We start from the raw sequence: 19,841 nt of genomic DNA, 5'->3' as shown, positions 1-19,841 counted from the left end.
CTGAGATGGATTGATGAAAGGGAAGAAAACTTAAGAGGCCAGATCCATATAACATTCACAAAATGGTGGAATATTTGCTTTCCACATTCCCCCTTCCTTCCTCACACATTCCTTTCTTCTTCAATCCCTTTACCCTTCCTTCCTTTATTTATTTTTTTATTTAATTTATCCTTCCCATCTCCTTTGCCCATCTTCCTCGCAAATCAACGATGTGGGCAGCCTCATATTCTCAATGAACCATCAAGCTTAATGCCCTGTCTCCATAAGCGTAGTCTGCTGCATGCTGAGTTTTTGTAGGCTTTGCACTTGTAGGAATAACTTGCGAACCCAGCTGGAAACTATAAAAATCTGCCAGAGAAGCCTACCAATGCATCTGAGTTGAAAGCCTGGCTCGCATGATGCTTGTGATGTCACTGCTGGAGCATAAAGTGCACTCACCCTTTGCTGTTCGAGCAGTTTCGCAACGGTAGCCACATTTGGCAATCAACTGAACAATGGTCGCACGGGTGAATAAACATTATTTGTGAATGCCACGTGCTAACTAGTTCCCTGTTGCATCCGATGTGCCTTGTGAGCCGAAAATGCGTGAAGACTGGGTAAATGTCATTCTCAGCTGTTTACCACAAATACGTGAGTTTATCCCTACAGTTGTTTACCACTAAAGCCATTTTTATTTTTGCTGGTTTACAAACCAAAATGCATAATTACGTCATGGTTAATTTTAATTCAGGTTCAGTTCGTCCCAATCTTTTGTAATTGGCAACAATATGAACCTTTTGTTTGGTTGGCTGTTTAAATTTGTTTTTTCGAATAAAACAGTTGCGTTGGACCTCCATCTTGTTTATGCAGAACAAAGTACCGACACTTCTTACGTATGCAACACCTGGCTGTGGGAAGCATAATTTTCTGGGGGCGTAGCTGTGCCGCTAATGCAGTGCCCACCTCCTGTATGTTATCTGTGGAAGTGGAATGTAGTTCTTTAAAAGTTGCCATTGGCCTCTTCGTGCCCTCTCTGATTCATCTCCTCCTTGCTTGGTCATCTAGTTTGGAGGGATGGCCTGATGTAAGCAGGGTCTTGGTGGTACCATATGCCTTCCACCTCTTAATGATTGTCTTGATTGTGCGCGAAAGGATATTTAAGGCCTTTGAAATATTTTTATTCCCATTCCCTCATCTGTGCCTTTCTGTACCTTTATCCCAGAGCTTGGTTCTCATGGTTGAGTCTTTGCTGTGAAATGCACTACCCAGCAGAGGAAACCTCCAGGAACAGCTGATTTTATTCTGAAATAATCAATCACTACAATTTAACACAGGTGGAGGCCAATTAACTCTGTGTGTGATTTTGAAGGTCATTGGTTACACCTGAGTGTATTTACAACAACTATTATAAGTGGGGGTGGACACTATCCAACCAAGATATTCTACTTTTGTATTTTGAATTAATGTTTTGAAATTTTTAGAATTTGTTTTTCATTTGGAAGTTGTGGGTTACGATGTGTAAATAAAGGTGGGAAAAGTCTGTTTAATGCAATTTAATTCCAGGCTGTAAGACAACAAAAGGTGAACATTTTGAAAGAGGGTGTAGACTTTCTTTCGGCACTGCACACAATATCCCCGTCTGACGGATTAATAAACCAATTTACTCATCGCTATGGAGCCCGCTTCCAATGACCATACAAGGTTTCATTAAAAATAAGAGGGATTTATTCATGAGGGAATTGGGAAAAGGGAAGAAAGCATGGCCGCACAGTGGCGATCACAATTAACAATAAGTAACTGAAACAATGTCTCCCCAGTACCAAGACTGCCTAATCACGTATGCCTTATTCCTTCACTTGGGGAACACAGGAGAAAGGAGATGACGAGACAAAGAAACCTGCTCCATGTGGCAATGCTCATGCACATGGTGTGGGTTCTTGTTCAGGGCCCAGGATGGAAGTAGAACCACCACAAACAATGAACCACAATGTGTGTGGTGTCCGCGCTTTTATTACTTCGTGCAGCGCCGATCAAACAATCTGTGGCATGTTCACATTGGCCGACGTGGCCTGCCAGTTAATGCCCATTGGCTATCGAGTGAGGAAAAATACCACACAACAGACAGATGGTGATTTATGGGCTTGTTTATCAGCCATGGGATGGTCTTGAGCCCCACAGATGTCCATATGCAGGTATGTTCTTAGCATGTCTCATGCACTTGCGATGATTGCGATCGTGAACATGCCATTTGGCTCTTAACTAATAAGAAACTCCATACAGAGACAGATAAGTGATAGGGATGGCTTATGAATGTAGGAAGGGGGGGTGGGGGATAGCAGGGCTGAGACACAGACACTGGGGCAAGGACACGAGATCTTTCTAAACATATCCTCGACACGTTTCATCATTTACGAGAATTACATCACACTTATGCTAACATGTACTATGAAATAACTATTCCATTCTGTGCCCCATTTTACATCTTAGACCAGATGCAGAACAATGCATTTGTCTTGCATCATTGCAGACAAAGTAAGAATGCAAATCACATGACACTGCAGCAGCGGCTTCCATCATGTTTATCCACAATCTTATGTCTACAACTTGGTTCACTCTCATCCCTCACAATCTCCAGCAGGCCATCGTTCTCTCTCCCTATTTGCTTCTTGTTTTTCCATCCCTTCTCACTCTCTTTCCCAATCATCTCCATCTCCATCTCCTGATGTTCCTCGTGTTCTATTTGCCCATCTCTGTCCTTGTGCTCCCTTAAATCCACCTCGCTTCCTTCTTCCAAGGGAACTTCCAGACCTGCCCGCTCATTATTCTCATCGTTTTCTCGTTCTCTCCAACTCTCCAACCATTCATTTTCATTTGTATCTGTAGTGCTTCCTGGAAAAATAGGGTAAAGATGAAGTTAGTGTGTTCAGAAAGAATTCATGTAAAGGAGGTGATTGTGTGAGGTGAAAAAATACAATGGAGATTGATTATTGTAATATATTTTTTTTTTTTACCAATTTTTATGGTTTTGTCAAGCACCAATGACTACATTTGTTGTACTATAAATGTGACTTTTGTATCAAAAGTAATGCCTCATATTTTTGTTGCAAATGTGTCAGGGCTGGCAGAATGGCCTACAGGTATGCACACTCTCCTCTCCAGGTGTCTAACCTGGTATGAATCCCGATTGAGCTATAAACCGCCTTCCCGGTGATTTATCAGTGTGTGTGCCGTCCTTTGGATGGAGTTCTCACCGGCATCCTGAACAAATTCCAAATTCCTCCCCTGACTTCCTGTGTTAGAGTGGCAACCTGTCCAGGATTGTAGGCCAAGCCAATAAACTGCTCTGGCAGCACCAATGCTCTGTATAGAGTATGGTACAAGAAAAAACAAATGGGTAGCAAAAATTAAAACTGCAGATCTTGACCACTTTCCAGCTTAAAAGAAAAATCCTTATCGGTTCACAACTTTGGGGGTGGTAATTGAACATGGTGGTAATCGGTCACATGCTTGAAAGAACAAAGCTGTGATCAATAGTGGAACGACAAGTGTTGTGCGGAAAAATAGTTGATCCTAACTTTCACCTGTTTAAATGAGTATTTGGTATAACCATTGATCTTATAAAAAACAAGGACAAATGTGTCCAAGAGCCACGTCCTAAAGGTTTTGTCTTCACCAGAACAAGAAGAAGAACAACGCGAAGCTCTCTTAGCGCCAGCGTTCACAACGTGACGTGGCTAAAAATACAAGCAAACTGGGTGCACTTACAACATTGAGCGATTAAACAGAGGTGTTCCCCAAGCATCATGAATTGGAGGTGCAAGACTTTGAAGTTGAAATGAAAATTTGTTACCTTTTGTGTTCTCTTGTTGGTCATCTGTCTTGTCCTTGCAAGAACATACCTTCATCCACCTGTCTTCCGCTTGCCTGTGTCCTTTACCTGTTTGCTTGTTACCCTTTTTCGGCTGTTTCTTTCTGCTCCATTGTCAGTGCTTTGGCGTTTCAACATCCTTGTGTTGTCTTGCTCTTTCAAAGCCGTGATGCCTCTCTCCAGTGAAGCGGAGACTGCACTGTCCAGGATTGGTGTTGATATGAACTTGAGAAAATCCAGGTGACCATTGTACACTTGCAAAATCATGGAGTCCATCATCGCTGCCAATATAAAGTCTTTCCTCTTTTTCAATCAACTTGATTCCTGAGTATCAGTTTGGATTCCGTCCCAATGTCTCAACGATCAGCATGTTGCTGCTTCTCTATCAGCAATGGTTGGAGGTCCTAAATCACAACCATGAGGGCAGAGCCATCTTCCCATGATAAATCATCGTCCTACTTGCCATGTTTGCTGCCTGCAGCATACGAGGCTGCCATTTAATACCTGGATTTCTGACTTCCTCAACTCGTACAGTCAAGACATTGCCATCAATGGAATCCTCTCCTCGCCACTTCCAGTTGAGGCCCCGAGGCAGCATCTTGGGCCCGGTCATACTCCTGACATACATAAACGACCTTTCCTATGCTCCGGAAACCCTCTCTTCCTTCTGGAAGATGACTCCACAATGTGCCGTACAGTACTGTACTACTTCCTTCCACTGACACAACAGCTGCGTCACTCTTCTGATTCGAAAAAGATTAGATGCTGATCTGACATGAAGCATATATTTCAATCCTTGCAACTCTTACAAACTTGCACCGTAGCTCTGGAAGGATTATCAAATGTACTCACCTATCTATTTACATGGTCAGCCACTGGAAGAGGTTGTCTATGTTTTATAGGCTTTACCATCAGCCGTTACCTCTCCTGGGCCAACCACATAGCAAATTTGGATTCCAAAGCCAGCTGCAGACTCTGCATCCTCCACACATCTTTTATTGAAAAATCAGAACTACTCACAGCCTACAAGGCCTTTGTCTGTAACTCAATGGAGTACAACTCTCCCATGTGGGCTGGCACGCCAACATCACATCGAATCTGTTTCATTGACTGAAATGTAAAGCTCTCGTAATTATTTGCATCTACAGCATTGAGACGGAAGCACGCGGATTGTTGCTCATATCTCAGACACATCAGTGTCCTCTTTTTAATCACTTTCCTTCTTGTCTCGCTCCCTCCCTCCAACTCTTACCAGTTTCTCAAGAATGCACACATTCTTCCAGTAACACCCTCTTGATTAAAATCCCAAAACTCGAAGCTTGCCACCCACCTCCTCTTTTATTATTTCCGTGTTTCTCTTTTCTCCTGTTTATGAAACGACCTTCTTCTGATTGTTCAATCCCACTCCCCCCACCCTCCCACCAGGCCTTCAAGTTGGTGGTATACCACCATGTCATAATCACGTGATCTCACTCTTCTTACTGGACGCCTTGCTCCTCGTTCCCTTAATTTTGCATCTGCACCTGCTGCCCCACTGCCCATACATAAATTTGTTTTCTCTTTGTTTTCTCGCTATTCTATTCATGTCCATAACTTTAACAGACAGATGTATTTGTTCAAAAGGGGAGGATTATTGATTTTTGGAGATGCTGACCATTTGGAAATGAAATATTGGAGATGTGGGTAATGGTCGAATTCTGTTGGGCCATTCCACTGGGACCATACTCGGTGCAGAGCGTTGGTGCTGCCTAAGCAGTCTCTTTGGCTGTTGGACACAATCCTGGACGGGTCGCCACTCTGACACAGGATACCAGCAAGCTAGTACTCATTTTGCTGACCTCAGAAGGATGACAGTCAGAATCAACCCCACCTGGTATTAATTCAACAGGAAAGTGGGATTTGACCTCAGGATGCTTGGATCCCAAGCCCACCACTTAACTATTAAGCCAACACCTGGTAGTGGTGGTGGTGGTGGTATTTTTTTTTAAACTGATCAAATCTGCATTTCAAAAAGGTATAATATCATCACTTCCTTTCCAAGGAATTTTAACACAGGGGGAGGCCATTCGCCCCATCAAAACCTGCACTACTATTGCCAACCTATGGTTGTTTGCCCATGCTCTATCCTTTTTTAATGAATGTATCAAGCAAGGAAACATTTTAAAATCTTTGTTATGACTCGGCTGGGTTTTGAACCACCGACATGCCAGACTCAGAGCAGACACTCGAACCGTTACACCCTCGTCTGGTTAAACGACTGGGTAAATAATACTAGATTGGACCTTGTTTTGTAATTGCCTGACTTAACTGGATCCACTCTTCATAATGGAGTTTAATTACCCCAAACGCCTGCATTAGACCAAAGTGGACCCCCAAAAATCAAACCCGACTCGGCGGTGTAATGGTTAGAGCATCTGCTTGGAGTCTGGGAGATTGACGTTTCAAACACGACCCTTACCTAGTTATACCAAAGACTTTTAAAAATGATACATGCTGCTTCCTTGCTTTATATTCAGCATTCAGAGGCGAGAGCAAGGATAATTCCCATAGATTTGAAGTTGTGGCTTTTGGGTTGCATTTGCGTATGTACATAAAAAAATATGTTTTCAAAAACGAACTGATAAACTAACAATGTTCTGAATGATCCACTCAATGTTTTCTTTGGAATTTATTGCATAACATCTAATATTTATTCATCTTACGTCACTTTTTAATGTGCTACTTTGGAACGAACTCGGACAAAGCGATGAATGGTGTTTGAGCTAGAAGAGCATGTAACTTACCATAACTGCCAACCTTCGAATCACCTGCCCAACTGCCAGCTTCATGTTCTTCATTCTGGAGAAAGACAACACCCTGAGTCTCCATAAGCGAGCCAGGAACTTCTCTCTGTCAGAACCAAACCGAGGTTGCACCAAGTTCAGTATCTTCTTAACAGTGGTATGTGGGACATTAAATTCTCAGAATGCAATGCAAGAGTCCAAGAAGCACTCATGTTATCTTTATTTTTTAGCTCGTCTATGACGATGTCGAGAAGAGCTGTTGAAGCCATAACGATGCCCTTCTTTCCTTCCTTCCTTCTGGCAAGGGGTCCATGAACATTTTTTTTTTCCAACTCTTCAGAGGCGGCTCAACGGATCGTTTTGAAACTCTGCATGGATAATTCATGACGTCGATGCGCAAAAACTAAAGGAGCCCTTTTTAAGTTCCATCCAGGTGGTGAGATAATGAGCTAATTAACTCATGTACTCTATGTTTGTGTGTCCATCATAATATCATGAGATTCTGTCATCGATGGTTCCTCATTTTAAAATTTTATTTAATCTCAATTAAATTTTAACCTCTGAATGTCATCAATGTCCTCTTGCTTTGAAGAATGGGAAAGAAATGAAGAAGGGAGGACAGAGACTTGGGGTGGGGCAGGGAGGGGACTATCCTTTTTGTCCTTTTAAGAGTAGAACCATTTAGACTCTTTATGACCCCAAAGACCTTTGTGACCATCTTTGTCTCCCACTGCAGTCCGACTACGACCACCCTCTATCGGGAGACGAGCGTCTGTCCCACTTGGGATTATTCATTAAATACATCATTAAAAATAAAAAATTCGTAAATATAAATTATTTTAGGACATCTTTTTCTTCTTCTTATAATCCCATTACAAGCAGAAGTCCCCATCCCCAGTAATGAGAAAAGTTTAAGTTAATCGGTCAATTTAAATTATTTAATGGACTTTAATCAGGTTAATTGTGTTGCGCTCTTGGTTTCCCTCAGAGCCAAACCTGTGAGATAGTTTTACTGCTCACCACAAAATGGTGGTGCAACATCGGGTGGTAGAGGTTCAATTTCTCTCAAAAGAGGGCAAAATATATCTATTTTAAATAGTGTTACTCCATGAAGATCTGTATTAAATCTGAATTGATTTTTAAAGATTACTGAAAGGGACAATAAAATGTGAATGTTGAGCTTTGCCTGCATGCACAGCCTTTCAAACGCAGCATGGGAAGCGGCCGCCCTAAACGGGAGACGGACAAACACACGAACTGACACCACAGTTTGCAATATTAAAAGAGATTATATATTAAAAATAAATAAAAGATGCTGGCATTTTGTTGAAATAAATTGTCTCGTTCTGAGAATTTTTTGACTACCTTTAAAGGCTCGAGCCTGGCTCGTATAAAGATACAGCATGTATGAAATTGACGGACTCGTGTGTTTGAACAGGCCAATAATTCAATTGTGCCGATTGCAGTCCACAGAAGCGCACTTTGTCTGTGGTTGTATGTAATTAACACAATTAGTATTTATTCTAGGACTAATGCAAGTTGCATTGCCTATCCCAGGCAAATAAAAGTGTATCAAAGGCAAGATACAAGAAGACATTTGTTGGACAGCAAGTGATGCAGTCACTACAATGGCCAATTCTTGGTGCATCACTCACTACAAACAGCATGTCCAACATTCCTGGTTCAAACAAATAGGTTTTTTTTTTTTTGGGTTTTTTTTGAGATTTAGGAATAAAAAATATTCTGAAACCAGATATGATGATTATAATATTTATCATATGAAAAGTATTGGGACAGACAGAAAGGAAATATACTGGGGTATTGCACCTTAACCTTAATGTTCTGCAGTAACCCTCTTCCTCGTAAACTCCAAAAATCCAGGCTCTCTGCTCACCTCCACTCATTTGTTCCTCTTTTCGCTCACCTGTGGAACCAACTTCCTCAGTCTGTTCAGTTCCTTCCCTCCAGGGCTTTGAGACATCTGTTCACCACGACCTGAGGTCATCCCTCATCCACACTCATGATCTCTTCTACCCCCAAAGGACCCCATTCTTGAGCACTCATTTTATTACTGGTTATTGTGAATCCCCACCCTCTCCCTCACCCCTTTTCATTCGTTGTTGGTTGGTTTATTCATTTTATGTTTCATCCCAACTTTCCCCCTTCCTCTTCTTGCTGTGTTTCATTCAGCTTGGACACAGCTTGTTCACACCCGTGTGTCCTCCCCGTCCCCTTAGTCTCACTCTCACTTCTACTCTGCCGTTGGTGTTTCCCCCTTTCCATTTTGTTCCCTTCCATTCTGCTTGAGGCTCGTGGAAGAGATAGATCATGTAGACAAAACATGATGAAACTGATGCGGTTGAACCACAAGGTCTGTTGCTCTGACATCACAGACAAGTCGATGATCTCTCTGTTTCCCTCTGGTCTCTCAGCCCTCTGATCCTCAGTGTTCTTCCGGTGACCTCATAAGCCTGGTGTTGGCTTAACTGTTAAGGTGGCTGGTTTACGATCTTAGGGTCTTGTATTTGAGCCACTGTTCTCTGTTGAATGAACACCAGGTGGGTTGACTCAGCCTGTCGTCCTTCTGAAGTCAGCAACATGAGTACCTGGGTACTGGTAATAAAGGGTACTGTATCAGTGGCACAGCTGCATTCCCAGAAAATGATTCAGACTGCACACGATAGCTAGCTAGTAACCTAGTTAAACTCCCAAAATCCAGGTTATCGGAACACCTCCGCCCTTTTGTGCCATTTGTGGAACTACCTTCCTGAGACAGTTCCGTCCCACTCTCCCTCCCTCGGATTTCAACCAAGCGGTGCACCACCATCTCATGGTGTACCCCTTCTCCCCCATGGTGAAATTAAGTCTATGGCCTGACATTGATTTAACCTGGTGTTGGTGTAGCACAGGCATGAGGGGCTCCAATGGCCCCCTCCTGTGTCAAATTTCATTGTTATTCCTGCCATCCCTTGTTGGACCTTTTGTTTGTTAACACGGAAAATATGTGCATTATGCAGCGGTAACGCAAGGAATGACCACGTCTGGAGATCCCGCCAAAATAACCGTCAGAACCACCTTACCTTCTGGGATTTATTCCTGTCCTTCCGTTTGCGTTGGAAATAGAGATACCTGCAGTGAAACACGAGGCCATTCAAATTTTAGTTTCAGATCATGCTTCATACACCGTGATGCTCCTCTGGAATGCAATGATGATACAAACTCTGCAGGTGCAATGTTGGTTAACAAGTCGGGTTTCTCATTAAGCCTCTTCCTGTAGTATTGGGGAGGCTTATACCTGATTTAGGGGTTTTTTTTCCTACAATTAGCGTCCCAAATTTTTAATGATACTTCAGACTTTCATAGACCCCAAGGAGCACTAAACCACCACTTAGGGTTGTTTCCCCCCCCTCCCCTCCTTCCTGCATCCCTAATTTTCGAGCTGTCTCTCGGAGCCAGCTGGGGACTTTTGAAATGGAATTTCACATCAATAATGTCAATAGAATGTATGTTGGTTGACTTTTTTTTGACCATGACCTAATTTTAAGGTTATGACCCAATTATAAGCAATGTTAACGTTTTTCACCAAAACTCGACTAAGGTTTGGCCGATCAGCTCTCTCTCGAGAATCGATGGGCTCGAGTTAAATCTCCCTCGCTATACAGCCTAGACCCTAAAGCAAGGTGCTTTTATACTTGATTTACATCATACCTGTCTGATTAAAAGGTCAAGGTCAAATGACGTTTTGAAAAAAGTGTTTTTGTTGTCCGCTAAATTTTGCCAATGTGGAATCTCAAAGACCGTTTGGCCTTCCAAGATGTTATTGCATCATCATTGTGTACTTGTACTGAAGTTGTGCATCTGATATTTGATTTGTGTCCTTGACCTACTTTGTACTCTCACCTTGTACACTCACCTTGAAGGGGTTGAGGCTATTGTAATGCCCCTATCTGTCTCTGTGCACTGACGTCCATATATTTTCACTTAATTATTTTTTTCTCTGCAACCACTTGTCTGTTCGATGCAAAACTTTAAACATAGGGGAGATTCCCCATGAAGAATATTATAGTAATAACTCTGACGTCATAGGTGCCATGGTATGGCAGCAATATTGGATTAAGGGGAAAAATATGGACATCTTCTATGAAACCACTCAACGAAAGAAATTGAAACTTGGCATATGTCAACTCCCAATGGGGTATGCATGGTGATAACGATGACATCATCAGTGAAGCTGTATTTCCTCCATAACTGGTTGAATCAAAATCCTTATCCGAAAAATCTGAAGCTTCATCTATCTGATCTACAATCGATGCGAGTGAATAATTAAATTTATGACTTCTTTGGTCACGTGGTCTCGCATCCATATTGGATTGAAAATAAAAACTTAGATCTTCTCCAGAACCGCTTAACAGATTGATGTGAAACTTCATACATATGATTGACGAGCCATGGGGAGTATAGTTTGAAATTTTTTTCATATTCACCTTCATTGATGAAATTTAGCCTTAATGTGCACCTATGTGGTCATTAAAATATCCTAATTATCAATAAGGCCACAGATAATGGCAATGTATGTGACATAATTGGGTGTATGGATGATACGGGTATTTGGGCCATAACAGCAGTGAGCTACAAGAGTGGCGTGTTCAGTTAACGATGGTATTTTTGTTCAGAATGAGCGCACGAGGTGACACTATGTGCTCTACGAGTGCTCTTCTTGTTTCGGATTGTGACGTAATTAACGAAAAACACATTTTTGATCGTCGCTTGAATAATTTTCCTCCCATTTTCATGACGTCGAGTTTTATGGATACATTGCAGTACATGGGGACACATTTTCTTAATTTACAATCTATCCCTAAATGTTGAACATCAAGGTCATATGGTGGTCCAAAAAATAAATGGCCATCATTGGGTCAAGGGTAAGTCTTCCCTGACTGGCAAGGCATGAGGTGGTCAATGGGAAGCTTACCTTTTTTGTAGTCACAGATATCTAGTTTTGTCTTTGTTCTCTCATGAGCTGGAGTTGTGCTGTTAGGCTGGTTGGTAATCCACATATCCCAGCAACTGTCTTACGAGATTGTGAGTGCAGTGTTCAAATCCTATATTCAGGATTTATTTATTTCTATCACTTCCGAACTTATGCCTGGTGTTGGTTTAACGGTTAAGGTGGCTGGCTTAAGATCTTCGGGTCTTGAGTTTGAGCCCTTCTTGTTCCATTGAAATGACACCAGGTGGGCTGACTCATCCTGTCAACCTGCTAAGGTTGGCTAAATGAGCAGCAGCTAACTCGGCTAATAAGCCATTCGAGTATCCATTGTTGGACGGGTGACTTGTCCAGGACTGTACTCCTTAGTCAAATGAAACTACCTTGGTCTCTATCGAGTGCAGCCTGTGGCTGTTCTTTGCATCATTGGTTGGGACGCGGCTATGCCGCTGATGCGGTGTCCCCCTTACCAGCATACTGGTACTCATTTTGCCGACCTCGGAAGGATGACAGGCTGAGTCAACCTCCTGGTGTATATTAATTCAGTGGCCAACGGGGCTTGAACTCAGGACCCTAGGGTCCCAAGCCAAAACCCCAACCACAAAGCCAACACCAGGCTTTACTACCTTGGTAGCCCTATTAGTCCAGCGGAAATGTGAAAAAGCATGTTGTGGCATCATTATGAAGTTTTATTTATTTATTTATTTATTTATTTTTTTTTTGGTTGATTCATCATCTCTGAGCTATCCTGAATCAGAATCAGCCGGGTGCCCCAGACTCGCACCCTTGAGGAATTTTTTTTGTAGAGGCGAAAAACAAAATGGCCACCACCGACTTTCGATAAATTCTGTTTTGGGCGATATCTTCACTTCCAATGCACTTAGACACACAATTTTTGTGTCTACTACTATGTTTTCATGGTCAAGGAATCCGATAATGATAAAATTGAAGGTGTTTATATAAGACCTGTCTCATATTTTCAAGATGGCCACCATTTTAATATGAAAAATGGCTATTTTGCAGTTCCACTGATCACTTCGAGTAAGAAATTTAATTTGATGAACCCTCAAATATTAATACTACGTACAATAATAGTCAATGACTGCTGAAGTAACTTACTTGCAATGATCAATGAATTGATGATTATATTGGAATAAGATTTTTACACAAATATATCCGGATACACGTGGATAGTTGACGATGACTTTGGGTTATGTCTTAAAGTAAGTATGCGCATGGATATGATTTTGAAATTACCTTTTATTTTTAGGCAAACAAATATTAACTTTGTTTAGCATGCAATGTTCTACATTATGTTCAATCTTCGTCATCGTCGTCGTGATTAGCAGCTACTGCCCTTGTCTGTTCGTTACAACAGTCTGATCCAGCATTACAACCGCAAAACATCAAACATCTGTGCTGCCGCACAACCACACCTCCCGGTGGAACATGGCCGGCTGGTGGAGCATCCACACTTGATCAGCTGCAGAATGGTGACTGGTGCAGCAGACACATCAGGTGGAAGTGTGGTTGGACACAACGTTGCACCGTCCTCACCTTCTTGCCATCCATACTTGATGGGATCCAAGTTCGGAGGGTCTGACTGAGTGGCCAATTTCCATATAATGACTTGATGATGAGCGCGATGTACATGTTGAACAAAGGCATCATGCGATGGGGGCAACGACTTCAATTTCGGAGCAGAGGTAATCTTGGAGTTGGCCATCTTGGACTTCCACAACTGATACCGGTGTGTGGACATATCACCTTCGACTTTGGAACCATAACAGGCAGCAATGAAGGTAGTTGCCTCAGATATCATCTTTTCCTCGTCTGCTTCCAGCTGACCAAGTAAGGTGGGATGATGTCCGCCCATTAGTACCTTCAGCGCTGTGGCCTTTCCAATGCCAAACAAATATGAGACAGTATGGCATCCAGTCAGAGCATGTACAGCAGGCAGATATTTAGGGATGCTTTTGTGTTTCAGTTCTGTTTGGCGAATGTCTACGTTCGCCCTCCCAGCACATGGACTCTCCATGCTGACATCCACAGTCATCTTTTCCTCGAGGTAGAAATGAGTCAACAGGACAAAGACATCTGTATCGTCACAGACAACTTTGATGTGTGAGTCACCACTGACACCTGACACAATTCTAACTAAGTGATGGATGATGACATCTGCTTCTTCATGGTGTGTTTTCAGATCCTGTCTCTGGAGAGTGGAATTGTTCCATACTTGGAATGGTGTAGGATCTTTTCCGGTGATCACCAGTTTCGTCTGGTTGTCCACAATGTGGGTCATCAGATACTGACAGATCAAATCGATCAGTTGTACTTTGTTGTAGGCTACATTTAGAACCACTTTTTGCACTGGAAGTGTTGTGTGTGAGTTGAGTTGATGTTTTCGACTTGAATCGTGACCTGGACGACTGGATCTCGTCATTTGTTTCGTACTGATTTTGATGTACCTGTCGAAAATCAGGTATACGTCACAACACTCCAGGTGGTATTTGATGGTTCCAATGAAGTTGATCACATAATCTTCAACTGTACCATTTGTGGGCCAATGTACAGTCCATAACATAGTGCATCCATCGATGATGACAGCATTTGGAACACCTTGGATTCGACTTGATTGCTCAACTTGGAGTTTCGTCTTCAGGATTGCTTTCGACTGAGCCGGCATCGCACCGCTCTCACCAAACAAGGAGGCTGGGACAGGGGACAGTTCGTAAGAGAGGACATCCTTGATATCAATATCCCTGTATTGTTGGAGACATATTGTTGCGGGGCCGGGTATCGGCCGCGAGCACGACCGCTATATCGGACCGCAAGTCGGCACGACCGATCGCCCGGAATGTATAGGTCGTCACCCCAGATAAGTCCGGAGCCGACGGGTCCTGACTGGACTGAAGTTCGCCAATGGATAGACCACGTGGGGTAGGGTCGATTGCCAATTTCAATTTACCTAAATATCCACGTGGTCCAACTACCGGGGAAATTCACCCTCGACGGAACTCGTACGAAAACGAGCCACTTAGCGCGCTGTTCCGTGTGCGATTCCCAGTGGTTTAATCGCCGAGAACCGTCGGTCCCGATTGTCCCGTTATAACGAAGATAAAATCGAAGATTTTTCAAGTATATTGGTTAGTCGATTTTGTTATTGGGTGGTCACCAGAGTACCCTTATTGTCGGGTTTTCCGTCTGTGTGTGTGTGTGTGTGTGTGTGTGTGTGTGTGTGTGTGTGTGTGTGTGTGTGTGTGTGTGTGTGTGTGTCTGCAACCCGAGGCTCCACAGCACAAACCAGCAAACCGATTTCGATGAAACTTGGCGAACAGGCGCCATATGGGATGGGAGTGTGCGCGTTTGAGTTTCGTTGCTAAGCAACCACCCGTTGCTATGCAGCGGCCGAAAAACCGCGTACGGTATTTTCAATACTTGTCCTTCAGTTTTGAATATGGAGAAACAAGACTTCGGAATTAAACACTTCGAGATATTTAGAAAATTTTACTCGAGCCGATTTTTGATTTAGGTTTTATTTTTCAAATGGTAGTCCTTCAAAAATAGGGTGTCTATTTACCGTCATTTTTAATGAGGAGTGCCAGTTGGCAAAATACGCAACAGGAAAAATCTTGCCAAGCAGAGGAACAATTGTATGTGAACCAATATGTCTTGGCAATGAATCTTCGTCGGTGGATCGGTCAGAATGAAAAGCATCGTATCCAGCGCTTCGATCCTAGCGAATCCCTCATCGCCTACCGGCTTGTTCTGTCTGTTTGTTTTGTTATTCTGTCTGCCTGTCTGTTTATCGCCTACAGGTCACAATTTTAAGACGATCTTCACGAAATTTCACCACATGGTCGAGTTTGTCATAAGCATGAAGACTATTGTTTTTGAGGTCAAAAGGTCAACATTGGACAAAGGTCAACAGCTCAGGTGGTATTTCTAAATTCCTCAATTTTTATCCGATTGACTTGAAATTTGAAGAGGATTTATATTTAAGGTCACTGAATTCAACCACCAATTATTTTTGAGGTGCACATTGGCCAAAAGGACAGCATGGGCCCGATGTCAACAACTGAGGTGGTACAGTATTTCTAAAATCCTCAATTTTCACCTGATTGCCTTGAAATTTGAAGAGGATTTATATTTCAGGTCACTGAATTCAACCACCAATTATTTTTTAGGTGCACATTGGCCAAAAGGACAGCATGGGCCCAATGTCAACAACTGAGGTGGTACAGTATTTCTAAAATCCTCAATTTTCACCCGATTGCCTTGAAATTTGAAGAGGATTTTTATATCGGGTCACCGAATTCAACCAATAATTATTTTTGAGGTCAACATTGGCCAAACGGGCAACATCGGCCGGATTTCTAAAATCCTCAATTTTCATCCGATTGACTTGAAATTTGAAGAGGTTTTATAGTTCAGGTGATTGAATTCACCCAGCCAATTATTTTTGAGGTCAAATTTGTTTTATGGATTTTGCAAGTGTAATGCTCTGCAAGACATCTTCTTCGTCTTTGTTTGTGTGCAAGATATCTCAAAAAGCTGATGACGGATCCGGATGAAATTTGGTGGGCATATTGGGTGTGTGACAAGGACGAACTGATTAGATTTTGGTGAAGATCCGGATCCGGATCCGGATACTAGAATTATTTAATTTCCAAGTGATTATTCACCATTGAGAGATGGGGCCAAAAACGATATTTAGCATGATATTTCAAAAATGTATTGGGCCCGATATGTTTTCATGGATCAGTCATTGCGTGGTGGAGGTATGTGCTCTTCTGAGTGCCCTTCTAGTTTACTTTGAGTTGTTGTGATGACAAGTTTTTGATAATTCTGATCAATGTGAATTTAAGATTGCTAACTCACAACCTCAGTTTCTTCTCAACAACCTAAGCTGGATTAATAACAGTCAACGTTGTTATAATGCTATAAAACAATAGTGGAGGCTTTAAGTAAATTGTTGATATATATATATATATATATATATATATTTATATATATATATATATATATATATATATATAGATATATATAGATTGATATATATATAGATATATATAGATAGATATATATAGATATATATAGATATATATAGATATAGATATATATAGATATATATAGATATATATAGATATATATAGATATATATATATATATATAGATATATATAGATATATATAGATATATATAGATATATATAGATATATATAGATATATATAGATATATATATATATATATATATATATATATATATATATATATATATATATATATATATATATATAGATATATATAGATATATATATATATATAGATATATATATAGATATATATATATATAGATATATATAGATATATATATATATATATATATATATATATATATATATATATATATATATATATATATATATATATATATACATTATGACAAACACACACACATAATGCAAAAATCAGTCGATGATGCTATTAACAGTGTCTTCTGTCCTTGTCCTTACAATGCAAACATTGAGCCATGTTCATTTGCCCAATGTATATGTCCAGCATAAGAATAGACACATCTCACCTTTGAAGGTATGAGGTTGTTTGGAGGGAGCTCAAACCGCTGGCTCCAGATGAGATGGGCATCTTTTCCTTTGTTTGTGACTCTGTGTATCTCACTCCTCTCTCGCTCTCTCTCTCTCTCTCTCCTCCAATAGGTAATATGGTCTCCTATCTACCTATTCCTCTCCTCATTACTAACCGTCCCTTTCTCTGTTTTCACCTGTCGTGTCCTCCTCCTGTTTATCGATCCATCTTCTCTCAGTTTTCCTCTGTGGCCCTTCATCTCGGATTCTTCCCGTTACTTGATCTCGAGAAACGACACCTCCTGTGCGTCAGCCGAGTGACCGTGTTACCGCCTAGAAACACCAAAGCCTTCTCGGTTATCTTTATGTTTGTTGATATCCTCAATACACCAAACCACACAGAAAATGAGCACTACTTCTTCTTTTTTCATTGATTCCTCAAATAAATTTACCAATCCCAACATCTAAATGACTTTCCAACAAAAATCTGTGGCATTGCAGTGAAATGAATGCAGAAACACAAACAACGATCGCAAAGGTTTGATCGAAAGACAAATGTCCAGACCTGGTGTGCACATGTGATGTGCAGTAGTTCCCGATGAAGACCACCTTGTAATTGCACTGAACCCACCTGAGCCTTTGTCCTTTAATAAATGATTACTTGATCGGATGACTGCAACTTGTTGCATTAATTGTTTTCACTTGTATCGGTAGAAAGATACAGCTGTGAACATCGATTGCACACTATGGCAGGTAGTTGAAAAGGAAAGACACTGATACACATGGTTTGTATGTTTATATTTTTTATGCCTCCCCTGACTAAGTTACTGGAGGCATGATGTTTTGGGGTTGTCCGTACGTACATCCGTCTGCGCTAATTTTCTGTTTTCTCTGAAACTGCTTATCCGATTGACACTAATTTTTCATCACAAGTGCGACTTCTCATGTGGAATGCGTCAATGATAACGATGACGTCATAAGTCACGTGATGTGTCAGCCATGTTGGGGGAAAAAGGAGAAATATTGGACCTCCGCATCTCTGAAACCGCTGCATGGAAAAAATTGAAACTTGGCTCATGTGAAGTCCTACCCATGGGAAAAGTGATTTTTTTTGATGATGTCATAGGTGGCTTCATTATGACGTCATCATTGCATACTTCGAATGCTTTATCCGATAATAATGGAAAATTTTGAGGGTCATCTTGGGCTAAATTGTATAGGGGGGAAAAATTGATGACTTCATCGGTCACGTGGTTCAGCAGCTATCTTATTTTAAACATAAAACCTTCAAAAGTCTTCTCCAAAACGGCTGAACAGATCGAGGCAAAACTTTACAGGTATGATCGCCTATCCATGAGGAACAAAAGGTTCTCAACTACGACGTCATCGGTCACATGCTTTAGGAATTATGATATTTTGAAGAATATACCTTTAAAAAACTCTTCTTCAAAACGGCTTGACAGATCGAGCGGAAACTTCAGCAACATGTTCCACAAGCCTTGGGAACACCAGAGTGTTCACAAATAATTAAGAGATCACATGGTCTGGTAGCCATATTGGATTGAACAAAAATCTTAAAGAATTATTTTTCTTCAACCGCTTCATCAATTGATGTGAAACGTCATGATTATGATCTAGTAGTCATGGGGAATATACGTTTTAAATTTGAACCTGATCGGACACATGGTCTGGCAGGCAGAATTATTTAATTTTTGAATCTGGGTTCAGGGATTTATATCAAACTTGGTACAAGTATGTATAATGATGTAATAATGGGGGTGGAGGCATATCTGTCGACGTCGTGATGTCGAAGAGTGCCCTTCGAGTTGAATACAAGTGCTGTGTGTTGGTTATTTCTAATGACAGTTACACCTTTCATTAATTGTTGTTCTGCATGTGTGAAGGGTATCTCCCGGTGTGGCACATATGCAATGCCACCGGTATACTCGATGATCCATCCTTCCATCCATTGGGACCATACTCTGTATAGAGCATCGGTGTTGTCTAAACAGTCTCCGTGGCTATTGGGCACAATATACTCGACGATTGCCATTGTCAAATGCCAAAAGTTACACCACTGTGTACAATACAATGAAGATATTGACCAATGGCAGAAGAGTCCAAGGGACACGTGGGGAAAAAAAACACAGTTTATTGAATTAATTAATTATTTTAAACATGAAGATAAACTCCTTTCAATTCGCTGAAGACTGGCAACACAGTTTGGTGATGATGTCCTGCCATGTTGAAGTGTGTCTGCTATTGAGTAGTTTAAATCATCTGATTCATCTGCAGACCATAATGTAGGCTACATTGTGATGCTGAGGCAGTCGGGATCACATCTAAGGGGAAGCATCGATGGAAAGAGGACTCACAGCAAGAATAACTTTTGCACAAGAGTGAGAAATGTTGCTGAAGAAGTTCCCTTGACCGATGCTCAAGAAGGGTGTGGTTGTCCATTAAAAAGTGTGAATCTTATTGGTGTGTGTGTGTGTGTGTCATTTCTGGGCCTGTCAAGCTAGTTCTGTTGTATGCAGCACATAGTTCCAGGTAACATCATTTGCTTGGGGGTGCAGCTGTGCCACTGATGCAGTGCCTCTATAGGTTTTGGCAGGAATTTGTTCATGGTGCCGGTGAT

The 19,841-nt window shown here is 41.4% G+C and overlaps 1 protein-coding gene across 2 annotated transcripts; it reads right to left on the bottom strand.

Annotated features, from left to right (window-relative positions):
- Positions 1-1,973: 1,973 nt before the first annotated feature.
- LOC147033147 (uncharacterized) lies at positions 1,974-17,470 on the bottom strand. 2 transcript variants are annotated; one of them, XM_085871243.1, is made up of 4 exons: positions 17,203-17,470; positions 9,711-9,759; positions 6,631-6,736; positions 1,974-2,868 (listed from the first exon to the last, which is right to left on the bottom strand). In XM_085871243.1, the coding sequence occupies exons 1-4, from the start codon at positions 17,262-17,264 to the stop codon at positions 2,525-2,527; spliced, it is 561 nt and encodes a 186-aa protein (XP_085727369.1). In that variant the 5' UTR covers positions 17,265-17,470; the 3' UTR covers positions 1,974-2,524. The 2 variants fall into 2 exon arrangements, with proteins under 2 accessions (XP_085727369.1, XP_085727370.1); XM_085871244.1 differs by having other exon boundaries at positions 6,631-6,685.
- Between the last annotated feature and the right edge of the window lie 2,371 nt (positions 17,471-19,841).

The sequence above is a fragment of the Eptatretus burgeri genome, chromosome 2, assembly GCF_056783735.1.
Source record: "Eptatretus burgeri isolate ZD-2024b chromosome 2, Ebu_testis_v1, whole genome shotgun sequence".
NCBI lineage: Eukaryota > Metazoa > Chordata > Myxini > Myxiniformes > Myxinidae > Eptatretus > Eptatretus burgeri.
Note: the sequence above shows the minus strand (reverse complement) of the source record. Positions and strands in the feature narration are given on the sequence as shown.